The sequence below is a fragment of the Coturnix japonica genome, chromosome 27, assembly GCF_001577835.2.
Source record: "Coturnix japonica isolate 7356 chromosome 27, Coturnix japonica 2.1, whole genome shotgun sequence".
NCBI classification, from domain to species: domain Eukaryota; kingdom Metazoa; phylum Chordata; class Aves; order Galliformes; family Phasianidae; genus Coturnix; species Coturnix japonica.
Genome location: NC_029542.1, coordinates 2,803,423 through 2,829,556, shown reverse-complemented (window position 1 = coordinate 2,829,556; position 26,134 = coordinate 2,803,423). Strand labels below are relative to the sequence as shown.

At 54.3% G+C, this 26,134-nt stretch overlaps 1 protein-coding gene and 1 long non-coding RNA gene across 2 annotated transcripts; one reads left to right on the top strand and one right to left on the bottom strand.

Annotated features, from left to right (window-relative positions):
* Positions 1 to 810: 810 nt before the first annotated feature.
* LOC107325257 lies at positions 811 to 11,713 on the bottom strand. The gene is made up of 5 exons (XR_001559645.2): positions 9,588 to 11,713; positions 7,966 to 8,092; positions 7,450 to 7,640; positions 2,702 to 5,869; positions 811 to 1,832 (listed from the first exon to the last, which is right to left on the bottom strand). It is a non-coding gene; the product is annotated as an uncharacterized LOC107325257 (long non-coding RNA).
* On the top strand, positions 4,535 to 18,200 carry NGFR (nerve growth factor receptor). The gene is made up of 6 exons (XM_015885942.2): positions 4,535 to 4,632; positions 7,958 to 8,099; positions 11,707 to 12,066; positions 13,834 to 14,077; positions 15,023 to 15,183; positions 15,282 to 18,200. Exons 1-6 carry the CDS (start codon positions 4,591 to 4,593, stop codon positions 15,581 to 15,583), a joined length of 1,251 nt encoding a protein of 416 aa, XP_015741428.1. The 5' UTR covers positions 4,535 to 4,590; the 3' UTR covers positions 15,584 to 18,200.
* The last annotated feature ends 7,934 nt before the right edge of the window (positions 18,201 to 26,134 follow it).

Sequence of the window (26,134 nt, the reverse complement as noted above, 5' to 3'; positions counted from 1 at the left end):
TCCATAACTTAAGCAGAAAAATATTGATAATGTTGCTGCTGCAGACATATTTATGTCCTTTATTATATGCGCCACGAGGAGTGATTTTCTCCCCCCTCGCCCCCTGCCTGGCTCTGAGTGTTATTGTAAATCGTGCACGACTGCTTTGCTTTCTCAGGGAGGAAAACCACGGCTCTATTTTTACCATCTCATGAGTTTGCCATCGCTCCATCCCGAGGAAGGATTGAGTTTCCTGGACAGTGTGGGCTCGGCTGATGGGAGATTCCTTTGGGCTGTCCTTATAAGGAACCCGAGGTTCGTCCCTGCAGCACTGTAACCCCCCCCCCTCCCTGCACACAGTGATGGATGGCATAGAAAGGACTGGGAAAAGGAAGGAAAGGAGAGCTTGGAGCTGGAGATTAACAGCTGAAAAAGAGCAGGGGAACAGTTGGAGAGAGGCATTAGGAGAAATTACAGGCATGGAAATCAAGGAAGGTAATAAAAACCAGGTTGGGACACTTTGATAGTAATGGAAATCAGGTTTGTGTGAGTTTGGGGAATGTTACATCCCTCTGTTGCCTTCCCTTATGGGTGGGATGTGACCCCGCCTGGCTCAGAGTCTTGTGTTTGGGGTGCTCAGAGTCTTTGCCCCATGACAGACACCCAAACACACCCCCATCACCCTGACCCCATAGTTACACACCATCACCCAAGAGCCAAAATCTCCACTCAGGAGCCCAAATCAAAGCACAGCAGCAGGGCAGCCCCGTAGCCTCATGTCATGCAGCCCCTCACCACATACCCCCATGTCCCCCATGCCCTCCGCTCTCCTCACTGTTGTGCACCACCCCCAGCACTGATCTCTGTGTGGTTCCCATCCGTACCACAACACCAATGGGTGCAGCACTACAAAGAGATCTTTTACCCCCAGCCTGAGTGGGAATGGCTGAATAGGTGAAGTCAACCCCAAAATCACCACCTGAGTCCCATTCAATGGGAATAACTGCCTGCCCAGCACAGGCTCTGGGCTTTACAGCACCCCATACATTCTGCAGCCTGCGTGTAACCCCCAAGTAAGGAGAAAGGGGGAGGTATTGTGGACAGTCCCTCCCTGGCTTTCTAAATCAGGAGAGCAGTTTTCCCCTGAATGGTAAAATGCTGCTGCCCAAGCCTGCAGCCACCCAGTGCTCCTGCACCTCACCAAGGGCAATGATCAGCAGTCCCTAAACCACAGCTGGGGATGGATCTGTTCACCCCATCACTCCCAACCACCCCCTTGGTGCAGAGCAGATGGGTTTGGAGCTGCAGCAGCACCGAGCAGGGGATGGGAGTGAGCAACCCGCTGTGCTTGAGCCCTAAAAGCTTTCACATGCCCAAATCCCATTGACTGAATGGAGAATCAGAGGGAGCCCTCAGCTTCTGCTCATCCCTTCTCCCTTCCTTCTCTCCAGAGATGTCTTTAGTCCTCATCATGGTACACAGCACAGCACAGACCCCAGCCCTATTCCCAGCCCTGGAAGCCCACCCCATAACACTGCAGCACCGCATCCCATCAGTGCTTTTCTCTGCAGCCCTTTATTCACTCTCTCAACTCTGGGGTATCACAGTGTTATTTTCCAAATGTATATTATTTATACATCATTATTTATAACATGGCATTGCTGTGTTGCTGTCTTTGTCAGGCGAGTAATTACCAATGCTTTTTAATACACAAGTTTGAAGGCAGGAATTTGCACTGAACTTATAAGTTTGTGCTATTTTCAGGAGTCCTTGTGGAGCGGTGGGAGGGTGGGAAAACATCCCTTGGAGATCTTTGGTCCTTGCAAAGCGCATGGGAACAGACCTGGGTGAGCCTGAAGGAAGATAAGGATAGAGCGAGACGGGCTCTGTGTCCTTGGGAGGGACTGGATGCAGTGTTTTGCCAAGCTGTAATTGGGCTTTTAATTAAACCACCCTGCTCCAATGAGGGGGGGGGGGGAGGGAAGGGGCATGGGGCACAGCTGTCTCTCCCAGGAATGATGCTTCCCCTCAGGAGCCCTCCCTGCTTCCTCCTCACCTCTGCTCTCAGCCCCATTCCTTGCTGCTTCCATTCACAAACAAGGATGAGCCCACTCAGCCCCAGGAGCCTCAAAGTGCTCCCCCAGGCAGTGAATCCCATGTATATGACTCCCCAGCACAAAACAGGGTCAGAAGCCAGCAGAAAAGCCAGAAACCCCTTTTCTCTTTACAGGCAGATGAGCTGTTCTCCATTCCCCAACCTGCTCCAGCATTCCTGGAGGCCAGCATGGTGCCATTGCAGCATCATCTCCCTGTGGCTCAGGAGGAACTTGAGCATCACTGAACCACAACTTTGGACCCCTCTCAATGGCCAGGAGTTGCCCCTTGGCATGGCTGGCCGTGCTGTGGCACATGGAGCTGGTTGAGTGTGGGGAGACCTCATGGTTGGGGTTGGGAGTTGCAGGGTTGCAGGCAGTGCTGTGCTCTGCCAGCAGCCCTGAGGATGCTCCCTGAGCAAATGCAAGCCCAGAGCTTTTGGTTTTAATTCTGAGAGGTGACAGCTGACTTTTAAGAGGCATTTTGTCATTGCACAGAGCCAGGAAAGGGCCACAACCTTTCTGGGAGAGGAAAAAAAAAGCATGAGGTGGGGGTAAATGTAAAGCACAAGGAGTGCCTTCACCAAAGGAGCCACGCGGGTTGGGATGGAGCAGCAGTTTCCACTTACTTGTGCTGGCTGCCTGCCCAGCCCCGTGCAGATGCAGCCCATCTGAGCGGCCGTCTCTGTCCGTCCGTCTCTGCTTTGCGTCACTGCGGTGAGGTTGTTCTTGGGGTGACACTCGTGGTGGTGTCAGAGCATCATAAAACACCCGAGCTCTGCACTGGGGCTTGGGGGAGTTGCTCTTTCACATCCTTCTCCAGGGGAGTGTTGCAGCCTGGAGGTGCATCCCACAGGGAAAGGCCACATCCTGGGGTGGAGGGATGGATGAAATGGGCCCATGGCAGCAGCTCAGCTTCCCCCCCCTCCTTGCTCATTGCAGCAGACCAGCAAAGGCAATTGGTGTCATAAGACCCAAGCTGCTCCCTCAGCTGTGTCCAGCTCTGCCAGATGTCCACAAGCAGCTTTGCCCCATTGCCAATCATCCAAGCACTGAAAAGGGTGAGGGATGATTGGCTCATGGTGGGTGGCAGCCATCCCATCCCATCCCATCCCATCCCATCCCATCCCATCCCATCCCATCCCCACATCCAGTCTCTGTGCACGCTGCCCTGTCCCCACCTGGCCCTGAACCCATCACCATGTGGCTCACATGTGTTCCCACGCTGCCTCATTGGAGAACAAACAGCAGCTTTGGCTTTGGGTTAATCTTATTTAAAGAGGGACTTTCCTCAAAGCCGCCCACAGGAGCTGCCAGCCATACAAGCATCACAGATCATATACTCATAGAGTCATTAAGGTTAGGAGCTCGCTGCTCAGGAAGGAATCCAGCTTGTGTCTGCCAACAGGACAACATCGTGATCCCAACACAGTAAAGCTGAGAGATGGACAGCAGCAGGGTGACAGAGACAGACCCACAGACACCACTGCTCCATCCTATGCTAGGTGAAAGCACTGGGGGCAGAGTGACGTAAGCAGGGGGCGAAGGAATCCTTCATCCCTCCCAACCCCGGCGCCAGCATTTCTGGGCAGCCTCCAGCAAACCTTCTCACCAAAGCCACACAAAACTCGCTGCATATTTTTTCCAACAAACCTCACAAAGAGCGTTTTTGGTGCTGACACACCAAGGCAGGAGCCAAACTGAGCTGGGGAAAGGCCATGACATTTCCAGCTCCGCTCCCTGACACGCAGCTTGAGTTCACAACCACGGGGCTGGGGCTGGGCAGGATGGGGACAGAGCAGCTCTGTGATGGAGTGGAAGCACTGGGGAGCAGCACACGTTGGGGCTGTAGGACAGGAAGGATGTCAATGTGCTATTTTACACCTGCGGGTGGAAATACAAACAGGAGCAGGTGGCTTTGTGCACTGCAGCCTCTCCTGCGGTGACAAAGGGAAATTCTCTTTGTCACCGGGATTGCTGTGACAATGCTGAGTTTGAGTTTGAGTCCTGGGGATGTTACCTGTGGGATGCTGTCTCTTGGCTGTGCAGCCAGAGGGGATCTGGTCACCCCATCCCAGCTACAGCCTGGAGCCTCGCTCTGTTCTTATAATTAACGAACCCATTTGCTCACCCATCATGAGGACCGTGCTGGTGAAGGGCTGGAGCGAGGTGTGCGGAGATGGATGGACGTGGGTGTGTGAGAGACGGACAGGCAGACAGACAGACGACAGGGAAGAGTGTGTGGGGACAGACGGACGAGAATCATTGGAGGGTGGAGGGGTCGGCTGGATTGAGACCAAACACACCCGAAAACGTTTCGTGGGTGGGCGGTGGGTGCTGGGGAGGGGTCCGGGCTTTGTGTGCCGACAGAGGAGGGTGCTGGCTCGGCTGCTCGCCGTGATGCTCCGGGGGCGGAGAGGAGGAGGAGGAGGGACTTGCAGCCCTTTTCTGGTGCTGCCGAGACGGCGGGCGGCAGAGGGAGGGCAGCCCGGGGGATGCGAGGTGGCCCCGGAGCACCATGGCCGGGTTCGTACCGCTGCTGCTGCTCCTGCTGCCGACGGTGAGTGAGGGGCTGAGGGCTAAGCCGGGGGGGGTCCGGACACAGAGGGGAATGGGCATGGACAGCACGGACTGTCCCGGTCCTGCTGGGATGGAGGGGTACCATGGGACTGTGGGGTTCTGCTCGGAGGGTCCCGGGGGTATCGGGAGTGGGAGTGTCAATTGTATGGGGATGGAGGGTCCCAGAAGGTTTGGGTGCATAGGGAGAGGAGTGGTGATGTGAGTGGTGGGGGGAACACCGTAGGGATTTCTCGCTCAGCCCCTCATGTTCCGCTGACACCGAGCTGAGCTCTGCCTTCCCTTTTCTCCATAGGAGGTTATGGGAATAAAGCAGCCCCACCTCTGTGCCCCCACCTCCTGAACCCCACACCTTCAAAGACTCCCACAGACCTTCCCTTCCTGGCTCCAAACTCACTGCCCAGCACGAAGGGCAAAGCCCCAGGGATGGGCACAGCCTCAGCCTGCGCTGGAGACAAAACTTCAGAGCAAGGGAAACCAGGGAAGAAGGAGAGTCCCAGAAAAGGGGATAAGGGGACGCACTGAGCCACCTGGGGCAGAAATGGGGCTTTTGCTGCTGGAGGATGTGTGGGGTCCCAGAGGGCTCAGTGGGCAGCAGGACGCTGTAGGGTAGGGCATTAAAGCTGCTGCTTCAGCAGGCTCATGTAGAGACTGAGGGGGAGAATGGTGTGGGTGGCTCATGGCTCCAAGTTGGGTTTGGTGTCCCCCATTTCCCACAGCTAACCCCACAGGTCTGGGCTGCCCTTAGGGTTGCACCTGCCAAGCCCATCCAGCCCCATAGAGATCTGGGGTAGTTGGAAACCTGCTGTTCCTCTGAGCCCCAAGCGGGGCAGGTCCAAATGTGCACTCGCAGCTGTGGGCTGTATCCCCAGCACCCCATTGCCACAGCTCCTTACCTGCACTGCTCAGACTAGAGCTGGGTCAGGGGAGGAGGCAGAGCCCTGTGGGACCCACACGGCTCAGACGTGACTCTCCCACTGCCCAAAGTTTGGGGAGTGCTGGGATGCGGATCTTCAGCCTTTTCTAGACAGGTTGCTCCGCCAAAATACACAGAACCCGTCTGTCAGCCTTGCGGGCCGTTCGGATCCAGGCTTGCCGCTGGGCCCGTCTCCAGCTGAAGCATTGCTGCCGTTCCCCGTTTCAGAGCAGCTCAGCTTTCCGTGCCAGTGTTTGGGTGATGATGGTGCTGAGCTGCGCACATCTTCCTCCAAGGCCACCCCCTGTAGGGCAAGGGAACACCAAAACGACTCCAAAAGCAATTAAAAGCTTTCAAAGGTGTTGCTCGCACCCTCAGCGCTTCCCCCCGTGCCCTCCCCTCTCCTCCCCCCTCCCCAACCCCAGTCCAGCTGTCAAAATGCTTTATGGTGTTAATACCTGTGGCTTTGTCAACGGGAGTTGTGTTAATAACATGCACATTTCAGCGGGCTAATGCAGACCATGTGCCCCTCTTATAAGCGTGTTAATCTTTATGGATGTTTCAGCGCTTGAGATGTAGAAAGGGAAACGTAGGCGGGGAGGTTTGGGGGGTGAGGGGTGGGGGGGTGCAGCATCTGGGGCTGGAAGGTGCGTTTTCCGCATCATTTAGAAACACGGAGGGTAGGACAACCCTACGGGGAGGGGACCGTGGAGTGTTGGACAACTAGGGGAGGTCGGGGGGGGGGGGTCCGGTTTGGCACAGAGGAAACAGCGTAACCGGGTTCTGTCCCTGTGGGTTTTGCTTCGCAGCTGCCTCAGGCGCGGGCGGCGTGGGAGAGCTGGCTGCTGCGGCCCCAGCTGCACCGCTCCGGCCTTCCCAACACTATTTATAGCCAAGTTCAGATGCTCCCCTCTTCCCCAAACCCTCCCGAGCAGGAGAACATGCTGCAGGTGCTGGGGAAAAGGAAGCAGCATGGAGAGCTCCAGCCCCACTCTGCCACGCGCATCGCTGCTGCCTGGAGCCGTCCCTGTTGCAAAGAGAGCCCTTTGCTCCCCCCCACTCCTATTTCCAAGGGGGTGTTTCCATTTGGGGGGTGTTGGGAGGGTCCCTCCGTGCCAAGCATCCCACCCGTGTAGCTGGGGCTGGGTGCCAACACGGGCTGGCAAAGCAGCGCAGAAGGAGAACGCACGCTTCCAAGAGAAGGGTAATTGGAGCACTTTGTCATTCAGATGCCTATAATTGGCGCTCCATTGTCTCTCTGGCCGGGCCGGCTGATGCCGGTTGATGCGCCTATGAGTTCATAACACCGCATTGTGCAGAGCGGCGGCCAAAGGGGCTGACGAGGCGGCCAGATGAACGGGGACGTGGAGCTCCTCCGCCTCCTGGAGAGTTTCTTCCCCTCCAAAATCAGCCTTAACTTGGTGGCAAAGGGACGGTTCCCCCCCCCGAAAGGAGCCCATCCCCGACAGCAGCCTTCCCATCGAGTACAGTGGACCCGAGTGTGAGCACACACTGACCCTGGATGGTCACAGCTGCTGCTGTTGCTGTCCCTTCGGGTGGCCCCAGTTCTGAGCACTGCTCTGCCTCCTCACTGCCTCATTCAGCAGCCCAACAGCACCATCTGTCCCGACACCATCTGCCCCATCCTCTTTCCTTACAAACTCATCCCAGCTGCCACACCAGGAACTTTGGGACCCTCCAGACTGTAAGCAGGAGGAGCAAAGCCAGCCCCACACATCACCCCTGGCCAAGGAGTGCACTGGGGAATGGCCATCGCTTCTCCCTAAGCTACAAAGTGGATGCGCAGAGGTTCTAACCGCACTGCTCATGGCATATTTATTGCTTCCATATGTGATGACAGGTTTTATAAGTTAGTACACTTACTCCTGTCAGACAGCTGAAGCTCTCTGTGCTCCTGTCAAAGTCTTCATTTCCACTGAGGGGTCTGATTTCTGATCCCAGTGCAGAATTGGGACCTCAGCCCTCTGAACCCTTCACTGGGGCTGGCAGCTTTTTGCAAGCAACGGAGGGCTGAGTTGCTCAGAACAGCACAGCATCAGTAGAGGGAACAGCTCCTGTGATGGGGACATAATGCTGTAAGCCTACAGAAAAGCCAGCATCCCCCTAAGACCCACAAACCCAGACCAAGGGCTGTCATTGCCTCCCTTGATCAGTAGCATTTGGTAGAAGCTTTGCAAATGAACAAGCTTTGCATAGGAAAGTCATTTATCTCCCCTTTCTCCCAGGTCCTATACCTAACACACAGCCCCCCTTTAGCCCAGACATTGAGTATCCACCCTGCAGCAAAACCATCCCTGGATACAGCATCTCTGTCAGCCCATCGTTGCAATTCCCATAACAAGAGTCACCTCTGGGCTGTTTTCTCTCCCAGGGACCCACCTGGGGCTCCAAGGAAAAGTGCTTGACCAAGATGTACACGACGAGCGGTGAATGCTGCAAAGCCTGCAACCTGGGTGAGGGCGTGGTGCAGCCCTGTGGGGTCAACCAGACCGTCTGTGAGCCCTGCCTGGACAGTGAGTAGTGATATATGGGGCTTTTGGGGAACACCTGAATCCACCCTATGGACATCTGTTGTGTAGATGCATTTCGTGCCATTCAGTTCCATCTTCCCAATGCACAGAGCCTCAAACCTCAGCACTGTTTCCAACAGTTCCCCAAAGCCTGCCCAGCAAATCCCAGCAGCTCTCCCTGTTTGGGGACCCAATGGTGCTAGGCATTATTGCAGATCCCCTTCCAGTTCCTCCATTGCATTAATAGCTCCTTGCTAGCAATTGCCTCCCAAATTTTCCTCTCTTCATGCTGCTCTCCAACCCAGCCATATCACAGGAGCCACCTGTACTATTGCTACTTTTACCTTGTAAAGGCTGCGAAACAAAAGCAAGTCGGAGGGGAGAGAAGCAAATCATGAGTCCCCAAGAGAGGCAGGGAGCTTTCTGCTGGCCGACTCCAGGCACATTGCCTATGTCAAATGCTTCATAAATGTCGGTCGGAGCTTTGTGCAGAGCTGGTTAAATGCTTGCAGATGAAGTGGTCCAGCTATTACTGCTTAAACAATGCCATGATAGGCAGAAAACGATCTACCCTGCAAATTTACTGCTGCAAGCTCTTTGAAGACCTGGGGACAAATATTTGTAGGGGGATCTGTGCCAGCCAAGCCCCGAATTGAAAGGCAGAATTGGCAGAGCACCGTTGTAGGGGAAGTAAAGAGAGTCAGAGAGCAGGGGGTGGGGGGAGAAGCCCTATAACCTGAGCAGCACCAGCACAGAGCAGTGCTAAAAATACCTCTGCCTTTCTGCAAAATCAATGAGCAGCACTTGCCCTCCAAGCTGCATCCCCCCGGCTGCAACCTTGGGGCGGGTTTGCTTGCTGTTCCTGGCCCCAGCCCAGCTCCCAGGATACAGGGCAGCAAATCCAGAGGGCACGGAAGGGTTGCATTGAACACCAGAGTTACTCAGAGCAGCATTTCCTATAACTCCCTTCAGTTCCAGGTTGGGAAATGGTTTACTTCCCACCTCCTTTCTGGGAAGTGGGAGATGAAGGGGGTTTCTACACACCCTGGAGGATGCAGAGGTTATGGGAAGAGCAGGACCTGGGTGAATCAGTCAAGCGATGGCTGTTGGTAGCTTTGTTAATGCTGCTGTGCTGGTTTGCACCCCAGCTTGCTCTGCCCTACCCCAACAGTTGCATTCTTGCAGCACCAGATCTATTGGGTCAGGGAGCCGAGCTGGAAAGCACTGGGCTCTTTTCTACACCCCTACAGGGATGACAGAAGCCAGAAGCAAACACTCAGCATTGCACTTCATATGCCTTGCTTGGTTTTGCTGCTCCCTGCACAACCCATGCCTCTGTTTCCCCTCTGAACCCTCCAAATGCCTTGTAACCCTTTCACCCCTTGCCTATGGGCCTCCAAAACACAGCAACCCTCCCTCAACTCACCCCACTGCACAGCAAGGCTGTCCTAACAGCACAGCATAGACCCCAGGACAGGACCAAACCCTTACCACTCTGATGGAAAGCAGCACCAAGGAGATGACCCAGCTCCCTCATTGCACCAAGAGGGAAAATAAATAAGCATTCATCTTAAAGAGCCACAGATGGGGATAATTCCTCTGCAAACTCACCTGCTTTATACCCTCAGACCTGACCCAGCTGTGGTCATGGATTGTTAATGCCAGCAGGAACTAATCCCCTTATCTGCTAGGTGCTATGATTGGGGGGATGCTGATGCTTATGCTGGGTGAGCACTGGGGTGCAGGTGATGCAGGAGGGTTCCCAGCTTTCCTCTAAGCTGAGGATGGAATTTCTAGGGGGAGAGGAAGCTTGGAAATCCCATAGCCAGCCTCTACCGGGATGGGGACAGGATCTTTCGTGGAGCTGCTCCCACCCTTCTCCATGGGACCCCCTGTGTGCTGTATGAGCATTGCCTTCCCACACAGTGCCCCAATTGCCAAGCAGAGCCAGCAGAAAGGAATTAGGGTGCAGCCCTTGGCCATGACATCCCCACCTCCACCCTGGGCTGCCTCTGAGGCTTTGCCTTGGCCTTCTTCCCGACTCACTGTCTTCTCAACTCACTGCTCAAACCATTTCACAAGAAATTTCCTACTATCAAAGCACCGCCCCTGCCAAAGCCTGGAGGCGATGTTCCCTCCATCAGACCAAATGGCCACTTGCTTTTTTAATTATCATTTCCCTTCTTCCTTCCCTCTACCCCTTGCCAACCAGCCCCCCCTCCCACTCCCCCTTTTCTTCTTCCTGATTTCTGCCTCATGATTTATTTATCTCCTTCGCCAGCCTCCATTGCTGCAGGAGGGAGGGGGCCCTGTTTGAATCTCAGCTGTAATTGCTCAGCTCGGATACCTTGCTGCCACTGCAAATGTGCCCACTCAGCCGTATGCCTTTCCTGGCCACTTCCCTGCTCTAATGGTGTCTATCAATAATTCAGAATAATGCAAGCCAAGAGCCCAGGTTAATGGGAGCTGTGCACGCTGACAGCCAACCCGGAGCAGCTCTGCCCCTGCACCCTTGCCATTGCCTATATGTGCTGGTTTGGGCACATTTGCACACTTGGGGTGTAGCTCAGGTGTGGGGAGGTTGGTGTAGAAAGATGCTGTCCACAGTGAAGAATGGCTTTGGGAAGCTGTTCTCAGCCCTGTACCATCGCAGTGCTCTGTCCCTTTCCTTTAGGGTGCGTTGCTTTGTCCTTTGGAGCACTTCGTTGGGGTCTCAGGGCTCTTCTTTCCCCTCTGTCCCAAAAGTGAGGCACCTGAGTAGACCTGAGTGGATCCTCAGGCTCTTGTGGGACACCCAGGGAAGCTGGAAGCCACCAAAGATGCTGGGAGGCCACAGCAGAAAGTTTTGCTGGCACAGGGTGTGTACACAGCTCCACTATCACTTTCCACCTCTAATCTAAAGGCAGATGTGCCAGTGATTCCCCTTCCCAAGGAGCAGGGCTAGCAGAGGGGTTGCACTTGATCCCTCAACACCTTTTCTATAGAGGAGGTGGGAAACTGGCATCGTGGCCTATGGGGGAACCGCTGTGAAGCTCACGGTGCAGGGAGAGCAGCTGTGTCCTGCAGGGCAGGCACTAATCCCAGCTTCCTGTGTTAAAAATAAAATAAACATAGCCCCAAGCACCTTGGGGATGGGGAGGGCAGCGGTGCGGGGGCAGCTTGGAGGGCTTCAGAAGGGGATTGATTTACATGGCCAAGTGAATCTTGAGAGGTGAAACAGGAGAGCCCGGAGCCTCAGGGTCAAGGGAGTCAGCAGTTAGTGTTGTAACCTCCTGTTCTCATCACCTTCTGTGTTCAGTGGCCTCCTGCAAGGCCAAGGAAGGGGCACAGGGCAGTGATGCCCCAAGAGACCCCTCCAGGAAGGATGCAGAGGAGAAAGCTTTTGTAGGCTGTAGGGTACCATCATGGCCATGGGGAATGTCTACAGATTGGGAATGGGGATGATGCTCAAGGATGAGGACTTGTTGGAGAACATGGGCACTGAGCACATCCCTGGGCTGGATGGGAGCTGAGAGCAGCAGTGAAGCCAACTCTGGTGTTCACTGTGACCAACAGGGATGGGGATATCCCCCTGTCCCTTTCCTCACCCCACCCTCTGTCTCCCCTCCAGGTGTGACCTACTCAGACACAGTGAGTGCCACAGAACCATGCAAGCCCTGCACGCAATGCGTGGGGCTGCACAGCATGTCTGCACCCTGCGTGGAGTCAGACGACGCCGTGTGCCGCTGCGCCTATGGCTACTTCCAGGATGAGCTGAGTGGGAGCTGCAAGGAGTGCAGCATCTGTGAGGTGGGCTTTGGCCTCATGTTCCCCTGTAGGGACTCACAGGATACGGTCTGTGAGGAGTGCCCTGAGGGCACCTTCTCAGATGAGGCCAATTTTGTGGATCCCTGCCTGCCCTGCACCATCTGCGAGGAGAACGAGGTGATGGTGAAGGAGTGCACGGCCACCTCCGATGCTGAGTGCAGAGGTAATGCTGCCTTTTCTATCTCCTAAGGGAGAGCAGGGCTCTTTGTGTCTCATGGTGCAAGCACAAGCAGGTGGAGCGCTCTGTGCCACAGTTTCCCCTTTGCAATGGGGGTGCAGATCCCCAGGGGTGGTGGAGAAGAGAGGACCCAGTGTCCAGCTGAAGCCCCCTTGGGCACTTCATTATGCAGCTTCCTAATGAGCTCAGCCAAGAGTTTCAGCAGCTCTGATGCTGCTTTTGCAGCCGCCAGAGCCTTCATCAAAAGGGAATTTGACAGCTCGTGGCTTTCTCATGGGAATTAACTGCTGCTGCCTTCCGAAAGAGCTGGGGAGCAGCAGGAGAGTTTGCATCGTTCAATAGAGCTCTTCTCCACCCTGTGCAGCCCCCAGCCTCTGGTGGGGGTTGTCTGGGGGTCCTTAGGGGGTGCTGGCGCTGGGTTGTTCTTCCTTGGTTGTTCCTTGGCAGCAGCAGCAGTGCAATTCCCTGCCCTGAGTGCAGTGACAGAGAAAGGGGCTTTGTCCCATCCGCTACTGATTCACAGCGCGAGGCGGCAGCCAGCGCAGCTCCCTTTGGCTGATCCCTTGGCGGGGTCGAGTAAATGGAGCCATAAGTCAAGGAGCACAGGGTGAGCTTTGTTAGCTGCCAGTGGGGCCCCGCCGGATGCAGCCATGCCGGCCACCCGAGCGATGCTCTGAAAGGGCAAGAGGGGTCCAGCTCAGGGGGTGGCACTGGGAGATGCCACGGCTTTTTTCCCACCCTGGGACAGACAGAGCACAGCTTGACCCATGCACTGTGGTGGAGTTGGAGGGTTCAGAGTGCAAGAGCAGTGGCTGCAAGAACCAAATTGGGTATTGGGTTGGGTGTTGCATCGGGGCTGTATTGCTGTCTCTGTGCAGGAATAGGTTCTGCTGAGAGAAGGAATTGGGCTGTGCCTTGGAGGGGTTGTTGGGGCATGGGAGGTGCAAGGAAATGGCATGGCCCCAAGGAAGCAGAGCAGGGACATGGCCCTGCAGGGCTCACAGTGGGCATAGGGGAAGCCTCTGGAGGAGGGCATGGGGAGGGCTGGGGGAGGCAGGGACTGAGGGGGCTGTTTGGGTAGCCATGGGTGAACATATCATGGTGCAAGACAAGATATATCTGCTCCATGAGACATCTGTATGTGGGTATATGGGTGTTAACAGGGTCACTCCCACAATGGAGCTGGGCTGGAAGTGCATACCTGGCAGTCAAGGGACAGGGGAAGGGGATCAGTGAGGTTCCCCTCTCCCAGGATCTGGATCCTGGCTCTGGTGCTGCTGGCAGCAGATGAACACAGGCAGATGTGGCTTCTTGTGAACTGCAGCTGCTCTGCCTTCATGTGGGGTAGATGGGAAGCAGCTGGGGATGCATCTCAGGGACCACGTCCAACATCAGCTCTCTGGGACCAGAGACAGGAGCTCAGGGCTCACCAATAGGTTTTCATAGCTGAGAAAAGAGCTGCTTTTTTTTCTGGGTACAAATCTTCAGAGGGGATAAACGCTGCTTGCGCTGGGCTTGATACCCATAAACAACAGGAGACACTGTTTTCCCCTGCTGGGAAGACTTGAGAAAACCCAGTGCAAGGAAAGGAAAGCCTTCAAAGCTACATCCCAGCACCACAGCCACTATCAGGCACCATTTGGAGCAAAGAACAGCTTCAGTTCTTCCTGGGTTCTTGGGGATGAGGTGGTTGCAAGGATAAGTGTGAGAACAAGGGGCTGACTCTTGTCCATTGCTTTTTCCTCCTGCCAGACCTCCATCCACGCTGGACAACTCACACCCCATCCCTGGCAGGTTCTGACAGCCCCGAGCCAATCACCAGGGACCCCTTCAACACTGAGGGGATGGCCAGCACCCTGGCAGACACTGTCACCACCATCATGAGCAGCTCACAGCCTGTCGTGAGCCGTGGCACTGCCGATAACCTCATCCCTGTGTACTGCTCCATCCTGGCAGCCGTGGTGGTGGGGCTGGTGGCTTATATTGCCTTCAAAAGGTAAAGGGCTGGGGCAGAGCTGTGGGGATGTGTCCAGTGGAAGGGATTAAGGTAGTGGGAAGCAGGATGTGCCCCCTGCTTTAAGTTTGGAGCACTCATCAAAAGTGCTGCAAAATGAGGGAGGGCAGGAGCTGAAATGCCAAACAAATGCAGCTGAGGGGGTGAAAGGGAAGATTGCAGCAGGATGGGGGTGCAAGCCGTGCCCTCCCACACCCTTATCATAAACATCCCCTGCTCAGCCCCCCCCTGCTCTGGCACATCGTATCCGATCACACTCAGCAGCTCATCCCAGGGCATGCACCTGGCCCCATGCAGGTCAGGACTGGCTTGGCTGCTCTTTGTGCATCTCTGGGGGCACCATGAGGGGCGTTAGTCCCCCCTTGCATCCCTTCTGCATCCCAGGGCTCATGCATCTGCTCAGCTCCATGTGTCCCAAATATGAGCCTCAATCTCATCCATCCCGGTCCCTGCTACTATGCTGGGTTCAGTGGTGGCCCCTCTCCAGCCCCAGAGGGCACAAATCATCACATGGATGGACCATGAGAAGGCAGCAGTACAGGTGTGAAGGCATGGGCGTGACCACCCGAAGGCAGAAGCCACAGCTGTGCCTTCACGTGGGTGCAGTGATGCACGTAGGGTTCTGCATGCAGCCCTATGTGCCCCAGGAGCACAGGCACACGTGTGTGGGTCCGTGCAGAAAGGAGCTTGGTCCTGGTCCATTGCAAAGCTTAGGAGCTGGGCATCTGCAAAAGCAAAGCTGGCTTAACCTGATGCATCTGCTGCAGAGGTTGAGCCAGAAGTTTCATGAAAGTAACAACTCAACTTGGGAAAATGCTCTCAAGCAGGGCACAAAGCAATGGATCCACTCCCAAAAGGAAAGGTGCAAGCAGAGGGATGCTGATCAGGGGAACAGTGACCACCATGCCACTGCTATTCTCTGTGCAGGTGGAACAGCTGCAAGCAGAACAAGCAGGGAGCCAACAACCGCCCTGTGAACCAGACGCCTTCCCCAGAGGGGGAGAAGCTGCACAGTGACAGCGGCATCTCGGTGGACAGCCAGAGCTTACACGACCAGCAGCAGCCCAACCAGAGCACGCAGGGACCAGGTAGGGTGATGGGGGCTGCAGGGCAAGGGGATGGGGCAGGAGGGGGGGCACAGCATCACAGCTCCTTAACACGTTCTCCCATTGCTTGCCCTTCCCAGCACCAAAGGGAGATGGGAGCCTGTATGCCAGCCTGCCACCCAGCAAGCAGGAAGAAGTGGAGAAACTGCTGAGCAGCTCGGCGGAGGAGACGTGGCGACAGCTGGCAGGGGAGCTGGGCTACAAGGAGGACCTCATAGACTGCTTCACACGGGAGGAATCGCCCGCCAGAGCACTGCTGGCTGACTGGTCAGCCAAGGAGACGGCCACTCTCGATGCCCTCCTGGTGGCCCTTCGGAAGATCCAACGTGGGGACATCGCTGAGAGCTTGTACAGCGAGTCCACCGCCACCTCACCTGTGTGAAGGGCGGCCCAGGGAGGGGAGGTGCAGCCAGGGGTCCCCTGCCCGGCTGCCTCATTGCCTTCCCCCTCCCTGGCACCGAGAGCCCTGGAGAGGAGGGTGGGGAGGAAGAGGGGACCCCCCACCCCTCCCCGCTTTATGGCCCTGTATGCACTGAGCTCCTGTTTTCGGTATCGCCCCCTCCCACCGCTGCCTCCCCCTGGCAGCCCGTAATCCGGGCTCGGGGTCCTGCTCGGTGCCTGCCCCCAGGGCAGCTTTGAGGGCAGGGATGAGCACCACTCTCAGGTCTCTCTTCCTCTCTCTATTTCCAGCCCCTTCTCCTGGTTCCAGTTCTCCCTCCTACTCTTCTTTTTCCTCGTTGTCTTCATCACTGTTGTCTTCTGCTCTCATCTGATGACCCCAGACTCAGCTGCTTCCCCCAAGCTGCAAATGAAATGGTGTGGGGTGAAATGAAGGGCTGGGGTGGGCACGGAGAGCAGCAGAGCAGTTGCAGCAGGATTTGGGGATGGGGCTCAGTCCTGGGGGTGGGCTGAAGGAAAGGACTCTGTTTCCAGCAGCCCCACCTACACTGTGAAACTGGGGGTGGGCTGTCCCCATGCTCAGGGCTGGCAGTGTTTGGTCTTGATGAGGAGCAGCCACCAAACACCAGGGACAGTTCTAAGGAGAGCTCCGGGAAGGGAACGCTGAAGGTCTAAAGGGCTGAAAAAGTGCCTGCAACAGGGATGTGACAAAAGGGCTTTGCTTGTCCTCCCCTCACCACAAACCAGGTGTCCCCTCACTGCACTGGCCCAGGATCGAAGCCACCCAGGTGCCCCATGCCAGCCCTGCTCTGACCCCTGGCTCATAGTTTTGGGGTCCCAGCCCCAGCTCCTTTCCCAGCAGCGATGCTGGAGGAGCAGCTGCCAGGTGAGCACCCTGAGCTTTCCTCTTTGAGCTGCCATGGTCCTGGAGGATGTCCCACCCAATGTGGCAGGTTCACCATCTCCCTCTCCCTGAGGCTGTTAGCAGAGCAAGGACTGCAAAGCGAGTTCATGCACGGATCTGCATTCAACCCAGCCTCCCTGCTCACCTTGTGCTTCATCCAGAAGCTTTACCAAGTGCAGAAGATGATTTTCTTTCCCTCTTTAAGGAGCTAAGCAAGACTTGTAAATAATAATGTGTCATTTTACTAATGCTCAACGTTTCTACGTCTGGTGTGGATCACCTCTGTTGCAATGCACCACGGGCTGCTCACTCACAGCATCATGCCTGCAAGCTGAGCTTTCCCTTTTGCAGCCATGTCCTCGTTCCCACATTGTCTTAAAGACTGGCCTTAAAGACTCAATGGAGAATGCAGGGAAACGCACACATGCAGGCTCCAAAAATTGTCATGAAACTCAAAAGAACTGAAGGATTTGGCCATTCCAGGTTGTTGCAGGGAGAGCTTTGTTCTTTGCAGGCTGTTTCTCTTTTGACTATCAGGAAGCACTTCAGGTTGCCCAAATAGGTTGTGGATTCTCCATGCTGGAGATCTCCAAAGCCCACCTGGATGTAGTCATGGGCATCATCAATTGGGGGGCATCAGATGAACACGGAGGTGCCTCCAGACTTAGTCAAGCTGGGATTGTTGAAGCTAATCTCAATGGGAACTGAGCTCTCAATTCCTTTAAAAGCCTTTGGAAATGTTGCTGCCTGTTTCTGAAAATAATAGAGTACAGGCTGCATTTGGATCGCCATGTTGGGATGTTCAACGCCTCATGCAGAGCATCTGTGCTGCAAGAGCAGAGATCACTTCATGAGAATGACTGTGCCATACCTTGACCACCGGCTCTACATGCTGAACTTGTTGGATGGGAAGATTCAGTCCCAACAGGGCTACGTTTTCCATGTCTGCATCCCAAATGTCTCCCACCACCGAAGTCCAAGGGAACTGCCCCTCATGCAAGCCCCTGTCTGGGGCACTGATTCCTCCAGACCAAGCCATTCCCATGGATGCTTTGGGACAAGTGTAAATGCTGGTTGTTGCATTATTGGTTTCATCAGTCCCTTTATTTTTCTTCTGAAGAAGCAACTCAAACCAAGCACTGGGTGCCACCAACTCTGGATCCAAAACTGCCTGCTTCAGTCTGGCCAAGCCCATGTGTGCAGTGCCAGACATAAATTGCTTTTCTTCAGGACAACATTGCCACGCTCTCAGGTTTCTATTGCCATAGCAAAGGGTTGTTTCCTCACCCTTCAACCAACCTCGTGGCTGAGAAAACAGAGACAAACTCAGATCCAAAGAGAAGCCACGGGATGCCTCAAATCCCACACTGCAGGAAGAATAATAACAGCAACAATAAAAACTACAAGGGAAAAACAAGCCAAAGTTAGTGCTCGTCGGTACGTTTTGTGTCCTTTTCTAATGTTTCTGTTGTACAAAGAACGTGAGTTTCTCCACTTGTTCCCCCGCTCCCTTCTGTAATACCAATGCCAGTTTATTAGAGAGTCTTAACGGTGAAGAAATTGCCGTCGTAGGAGTTTGTGGGTGTGCTGGGAGGGCTGAGCAGCATGAGGTGGGAGGTGGGATCTGCACGGGGGTCGGCTCGGCGGTACTATCGTTGTGTATCGGTTGGATGCCAATAAAGAGCATCACAACGTTGGCGTGCCTCTTGGTTTTCCCCAAGCAAGAATCAAAGACTCACTGAGATTGACTAAGAGTATCCAGTCCAACCTGTGCATGCAGAGTCAACCTTGAGGTCCTACACAAAACTCCAGATCAAGGCATGTTTATTGGGATAGAGGCAAATTTCCACATTGAGACCAGGAAAAGGCTGGAAAGCTTAATTCCCATGTAGGGATTTTTGATTCTAATTACACACATGGCTTTTGGGCAACCAAATTTAGGGGGAAAACATAATCTGTCTGATGGAGGACCAGGCTTTGGATGAGCTCCAGCACTGTTGGGCATGGTGACAGGTCAACATCCCCCCAAAGGATGAGTCTTGTAGCAAAGAGCTGACCCCATGTCCCCAGTTATGGGCAAGTGGGGAGATATTAAAGCAGTGGAGACTGCACAGGGCTGCTGCTCCATTACTTTGCATAGGGTTGCGTGTGGGTTTGCACAGAAGTATTTACACATTGCAGTTTATGAGAGCCTGAAATAGGATGCTCCAATGTAACTGGTTTTATTTTTGTCTGGCAGGAAATGTAATGAGGACCAGGACTACAGACACATAAAAGATCATTCCCCTCCTTTTTTTTTTTTTTTTTTTCCTCCTTTTCTTCAGGCTCCCACATGGTACTGCAAATAAACAAGGGGAAATAATTGCAATCAATCCATTAGGTTTAATCTGCTTCCTCTTAATCTCCATCCTCCCCTGGGAAAAAAAGCTGGAGCAGAGATGAGGAACAGAGCCAGACTGAAAGCAGAGCTCAAAGGTGTCTGCCTGCAGCACCCAGGAAAACATGGACCCATAGGCAGAACTGGGCTTTGTTGGGGTGTCCATGTGTGCCCTTCACTCCTACACTGTCCCCATATCCATGGCTGAAGCAGTGCTTCAGAGAAGGAGCTTTGCTAGGTGGTCTTTGTGTGCAGGGTCAGCAGCAGTAGATGGTCCTTGAGGAGAGCAATCTGATTTATGGTTAGCTCAGGACAGGGGGGAGGAAGGGAATGAGGTCTGGAAAGGAGTCTGATGTTTGCATGGGCTGCTGAGCAAGGCTTTGGGAAGCTTCCTTCCCCTCTTTTACTGGTGTCTGGAGAGGGAGAGGTTGACCCCAGGTTTAACCTCACCTCTACTGTAGTGAGCTCTGTAGGGGACAAAGGAGGGAAGCCTTTGGCACTGGGACAGGACTGGACCCAAACTCCCACTCCAGCCACATGCCATTGCTTGGCTGAGCCATCTTATCCCTGGCACAGGGTCTCAGATAAGCCCTGAAACCCCACAAGCCATGACATGGGGCCATCACACCATTCAGACTGCATATCCCAGCAGGTGCCTCCAGCCCATCCCATCCCTGGAGGGGCACTGCCTCCTGGGCACAGCTCTGTCCTCAAACCTCACACAGCATATCAATATGCTTTCACCCCATGCATGAGCAGGGAGCCACAAACCTCGTTTTGCATAGGAACAACAATGGGAATGGAGCTTCCAGAATTGCAGCAGGGCTTTGCAGATGAAACAACAGCTCACAGCACCCAGCTGCAGATGGGGAGCACTAACCTCACCTCTATTTCTTCCCCAAGCATCTGTCTGCCTCCACAAAGGAGACAAATAAGCATTCCTGCAAGTCACCCCAAGGCTGTCATGGGGGGCAGTGGGTGCAGGGAAGGTGGGATTTGGGGCACTCAGGTCCTGACCTCACCAGGACACCATGAGCCAGTAGTGCCTGCAATAACAGAGCTCAGCTCCCCCCTCCCACCCCCAAAATCTGCCCACCATATGGGCTGCATTCCCCAGTAATTGGAAGCAGGCACTGCATCACAAGGGGCTGTGCTGTCCCATCAGCCAGGCTCAGGGAAACGTGCATGGCCTGAGCCTCTGTGATTCCTGATGCTGGTGCACATCTTGAATCTCCAGCAGAAAGTGCTGGGATTAGAATGGTATAAGCCTAGCCCCAAAGGGTAGAAATATTGTGCCCAGTGCTTTGCAAGGCAGAACAGGGAGAAAGGTGACTCAGTGTCCCCAACATGGACAGGGGACACAAAGGGGCAGGGTCCAGATGTCCTGGCACAAGAAGTTGTGAGATGAGGACATCTGGGTGGTAACAAAGCCAAGACCAGCCCCTACAGACAGCCACAAAGCCACCCCAATATAATGCAGCCAACAGTCAGCCCTCCCTCACTCACCTGGAAAGAACAGACAGCACTGATGAGCAAAGGCAGAAGACACCTCACCCCCTTGACATGAGGAAAACCTCCTCACCATGCACAGGGCAGCAAAGAGAAATGGGAGATCTGCCCTGCCCCTCCTCACACCTAAATATCCCCCAGGTGACCCTGCTGGGCCACAGCTGGAAACAAAGCATGGGGAGGGGAGGAGAGGTTTGGGTTTTAATGGATGTGGCCCTGCAAGCAGGGAGAGGGAAACAGCCCCAGGTGGGTGCATTCAGGTGGAGACAACATGAGAGTTGATATCTCAGCAAGGCAATGGTTTCCTCCATGCATGTGCAGCTCCTATTGCTGCTGTTGAATCATCTCTGTAAGTGCATGAGGGGTGTGAAGCATTGCCCAAAACACATTGAGAAAACACTCAGATTCAGGATTCTAAAAGTAAAGATGCAAAGGAAGCACCCAGAAAACTGCATAGCAACTCTCAGCAAGGAGAGCCTGGGGATAGATGAGGGACATCTTCCTATGCTGGCTGCCCTATGGCCAAGCAACAGCACTGAGAGGGTCTGTAGGAAACCTGCCAGCAACTCATTTTCCTGCTCTTTTAATTATTTCCTTTATTTTAGTATGAAAGGGGAAAGAGGAGTCAGATTGAGAGGGGGGGGTTGGATGATTTACGGAGACCGGGAGAAAGTGGCCGTGCTGGTTTCCTTCCAAACACAGCTGAAGACAAAATCACCACGAGCAGGAAAAAGCCTCCCCAGGACCTGGCAGGGTTGACTTTCTCTTATTTCAAAGGCAGCGTGGGACAGATGAGGGAGATTTGCATTCCCAGGCAAATGGAAGTCCAGCTCCGCATCCACCGTGGGATGGGACCACTCCAAAGAGATGGGAAAAGTCCTCTGCTTAGGGGCAAAACGCAGCTGAGACCCAGGCCTGGGCTGCAAGGTGGCTAACAGGGCTCTCATTGCCTTGAAAGGTGGAAAAAGCAGCAGGGTGCAGCCCTCGGCTGACTCACTTTTCCCATCTGAAAAGACAAAGCGACCGTAAATCCCGCTCAGATACGAGCTCCCAGGTTCGTTTATTACTGTCTCGTTTTAGAATAAATATTTTATCCTTTTTTTATCTCCAGCTGCTGCTGCACATTGGAAACATCTCCCTTTTGTAGTCAGGAGGGAAAAAAATATGTAGATAGAAAGAAAGAAAAGAAAGAAGAACAACAAAGAATGAAATTTTCATTAGATGCAAAACGAGACTTTCCCGTGCTGCCGAGTGCAGCCCCCGCTCCCAGCTGACGGCCGCTGGAGTTTTGCTGCACTAAACCACCAGATTAAGTTCTCAGCAATAAGGAGTTCTGGTTTAGTGAGCGGGGCGGGCGCCAGGAGGGTCGTGGGAAGGCAGTGAGGATGGCAGCCCACTCCTAACCCAGGCACATCACTGCCACCCTTAGCGCTCAGTCTGTCTTTAAGCTCAAATCCATCCCCATGCGAATTTGTTTTTCCCCTGCGTGGCTCCGGAGCTGGAAGGGTTTTGTTCCATCTCTAATTGCTGCAGACCTGCTTTGCAGCCTGGAATAATCAGGGCTTTTTCTGAGCAGAGATGCTTTGGTTCAGAGCTGGAAAGCACCCAAAGGATCACTCACACGGTTGCAAGGTTGGAGCCTGGAGGTGGAGAACAGTTGCAGATCCACACATGGATCTCAGCACCATTCAGGTTTTCCCAAACATCCCATGGGAAGCAGCACCCATCAATGGGGTGAATCTGCCCGTGCCTTGCAGCACCCAGTAATGGCTTCGAAGCTGAAACACAATGTAGGAGGGCAGCTTGGGCTAGGGATGTGTTAATTATTATGAGCGCAATGAGGGAAATTAGTGAGGGGGGGATGAGAGTCACACAGTGCTGGCAGTGGGACTAATGGAAGTGTAATGATGGGACAGCAGCACCCATAGCCCCTCTCTACCCAGCCAGGATTCCTACCCATCCCTGCTCCCATCTCTGAGTCTGATGGGTGCCCTGGACCCACACTGCATAGAGACATGGGGATATCCATGCCTGCTCCCACCCATGATGGGTCTCACAGTCCCACACCATGCATGGGGACGATGGGCAAACAACACAGTCCTGCTAGGGGGAGGGAAGGAAACCTCCCCCTCCCATGGCAGTGCTGCTTGCACAGCCCTAGTAAAGCACTGCCAAACAAACAATTTCCTCCCTAAGAACCTCAATTTTACACTCAGAGTGAAAGGATTGAGACATTTCATGATTGAGCCCAGGCTAAGAGTTCCTGGGAATTGCCTGCGCAACCATATGGATTTGTTCCATGGCTTAAAAAACACAAACACAAAACCCCAAAGACACCACCCCCCACCCAACCCAGCCCCATATTCCCACCCCCTTCCTTCCTCCCCTCTGCTCAGAACACGCCAGGGCTGCTGGTTTCAATTAGCTCCGTGATTAACTTTCTTCATTTTATGGGCAGCTCCTGCCAGGCGCCCCATTGCCACCCCACTGCTGGTGGGGGCACAGTGATGACCGTGTCCCTGCCCCATTGGCAATGGGATGAGGATTTGTCAGCTCAGCATCCTGCATGGTGAATGATGGCAGGCAGGGAAAACAAAAGGAAAGGGGAGAGAGGGAGAAAAAGGAGACAGAGGCAGAGAAAAGTGATGGATGGGGGTCAGGAAGGGCTGGACAAGGTGGGATTTGGGGAGGGAGGGAGTGGGGGACCCAACATTGCTCTGATACACACAACTGGGAGAACAGGGAAGTTATGAAAGGAGAGGGCAGCAGGTGAAGGGCTTTATCTTGTTGCTCCCACAGTGCTCATGGCCTGGGATTCAGCCCCCCCAGACTTCCCTATAGTGCAGCCCCAGGGTACTCCTGTTCCCCCCTACAATACCCTGCACCCATAGGAACCCAGCATTGCCCAGTATTGCTCCCTGCTCCAGGAGCAAGGAGGGTCCCTAGCCCCCCACTACTCCCCCCAGACCCTCCCTCTTTGCAGGGTCCCCTCACCAGCTGTGCTGCCATCCCGACCCAAGCCATAAATCCTTCCCCCAACATCGAACAGGCGCTAGAAACTGATTTAATTCTCATTTCCTTCTCTCATCTCAAGACTGAGCCTTTAATCCCCACCAGCAAGCACTCCCAGACCACTCATTCCCCCTTTCTCTCCCTGTCCCCCCACCAGCATCCCATTGGGACTGGGCAGTGAGAGGGGCCACCTGGGCTCCAGCATTATTTGCCCCCTTCCCCGCTGTTCATTTGCTAGGGAAATGAACCTACACAGCTGCTTGAGGGGGTGGGGAATGGAGTGATGCCTGCGGTGTCCCCATGTAGGGCTGGCTTTGCTCAGCAGCCCCATTGTTCCCCACAAACGTGACATAAGGATGCTGTGTGCATCCCACGCATCCGTGCGGCTGTGCTGAGCGATGCACAAGCTGGAAGTCAGAGCTCAGCCAGGGCTGCGTGCAGCCAATTAGCAGACCGGAGCATCACTGGGAGCCAGAAAACCTCACAGAGGGTTTCTGCCAAGATTTGCATCTCAGCCCCTTGTTGCCTGATCCCCCACCACGTCCAGGTTTCTGCTTGAAGCCTCAGCTCTGCTAACTGCTAATGTTGGATTGAGATGGGACAGAGTAAAGTGGGAGGGAAAAATGGGACCTGAGAAAGAATGTTGGGATCTGAAATTTGACCAAAACGTGGAGGTGGCTGAATCCAGGAGCTGGGAATTCCAGCTTGGAGGAAATGGCAGGTGGAAGTTGCACATCATCAGTACAAAAGCAATGGGGAGCTGGAGTGGGGGTGCAGAAGTGTTCTGCACCCAAAGTTGGGATGCAGGAGGCAACAGGGGCAGGGACACAAGGTGGGATGGGGGTCTTTCTGCACCTTGGGGCTGCCTTTGTCCCAGGTAAAGGCAGACACCCGTGTTACCAAATGGCATTCACCTCACCTCCCCTGTCTCTCACGGTGCTTTCATCACAGGGAGCAGAGATAACCCCTACCCAGAGCTGGAGATAAGATCAGGTCGGCAGTGCTCAGGACACCTGAAACCAGAGTGCTTTTCTGCTGCCTTCTGCCTCTTTACAACCCATTTCCCTCCCATCATTGCATGGGGTAGCACAGCCCCAAGTGGCTCTGGTGCTTGTGTGGCTTCTTTGTGCTTTCCTTCCTCACGTGAGGGATGAAATGAGGATTCTTTCAGCATGTCACATCCCATGGGGCTGCTGGCAATTGGGCGCTGAGAGCTTGGGAAACTGAGCTGCTTCCTCATGATGCTGCTGCAATGTTTGGCTATGGGATCCCTGTGCCTCGAGCCCATCCTCCCACCTATAACCACAGCAGCAGCTGGGAAGCAGCTCCTGTTTGCAAGGAGTGAGCCCCAGAATGCTGCTCAGCCCTATGGGCAGTGCATGGTGAGCATCAGAGCTCCGGGTCCTGGCTGGGATGGGGTCCTGCAGCATGGAATCACTGCATGGAATGCACCATCCCCTGGGGCTGGTCGCTTTGAACCAACCCTTGGTGGGAGCAGAGTGCTGGGCAGCAGCAGGCGGGTGCTTTTCATCAGCCCAGAATCACTCAAATGACAACTCTGTTCCCCAGAGAGACCTGCCCTTTCTTTGAAGTCCCTACAAGTCCCCTAAAAGAAGGAGTCTTTTATGGGAAGGATAATTGCTCCTCATTGCACTGGGTAGAAGGAATCAAAGGCAAACAGCCTCCGGAGCATCTTCTGTGGGTACAAGTGTGGTGTCTCTGGCTGCCCTCACCCCACAGCTGCCTCGGTCACCTCTTGATTTTCATTCACCGTGTTCCCAAAATAACTTTGCCTTTCTCATCAGGACAGGAAGCTGTAAGAAGCAAATCCAACCCTGAGCCTGCTCAGAACGCTGATTCCTTCGGTGTGCTGGGTCAGCTGAGGCTGCCAGCGTTTGGGTAAGCAAAAACAGCAGAAAGGGCTTTTTAATTTCTTTGAAGCACAGCAAGTTGTCCGAATTTTGGCACCGATGTTGCTCTGTGCTGAATTCACTCACAGCATCCAGCTCCCAGCAGGTTGCATTTCAGTGGATCTGAGCCTTCATTTGAAGCTGTGCATCACAGAGTTTCAGTGCTGACCACCTATGGGGTTTCCACAACCCCGTGCCCTCCCTTGATCCCAGCGGCATCTTAAAAATTTAACCCTATGCATCTTCACTTGCCCATTGGGCTGGAAAGCGTTGGAGCTGTGGAGTGAAATGGGGCACAGGGAGGGCAGGATCAACCACAGGAACTTTTAGCCAACTCAATGGAGGGTTGGCCAACCCAAAGAGGTGGAGTCATCAATCCTGGATGTGTTCAAGAAACATTTAGATGTTGTACTGAAAGACCTGGTTTAATGGGAAATAGTGGTTGCAGTCTATGTGCTGGAGCACATGGCATCCTATGGTGAACGGTTGGATGAAGCCTTTGCCCTTAACCCTTACCTGGCTCAGAGCAACCACAGCAAGGGCAGAAAGCACCAACCCAAGCGAACAGCCCCATCTCTGCACACAGGAGGTGACACAGTGCACAGCTTCACACAGCACATCTGGAATGAGATGCACACATCTGCCCGCCGCCCTCCAGCTGTGCTGCGCTGCACATAACCAACCACAAACCCCTCCCCAAACCCATGGGACAGCCAAGATCCAGCACTGATGGAGAACTAATATTTTCACAAGTTTCCCATAGAGCACAAAGGGAGCGGGGCCTCCGCGGCCACCGGCACGTCGGAAACATTCACTTTCCCC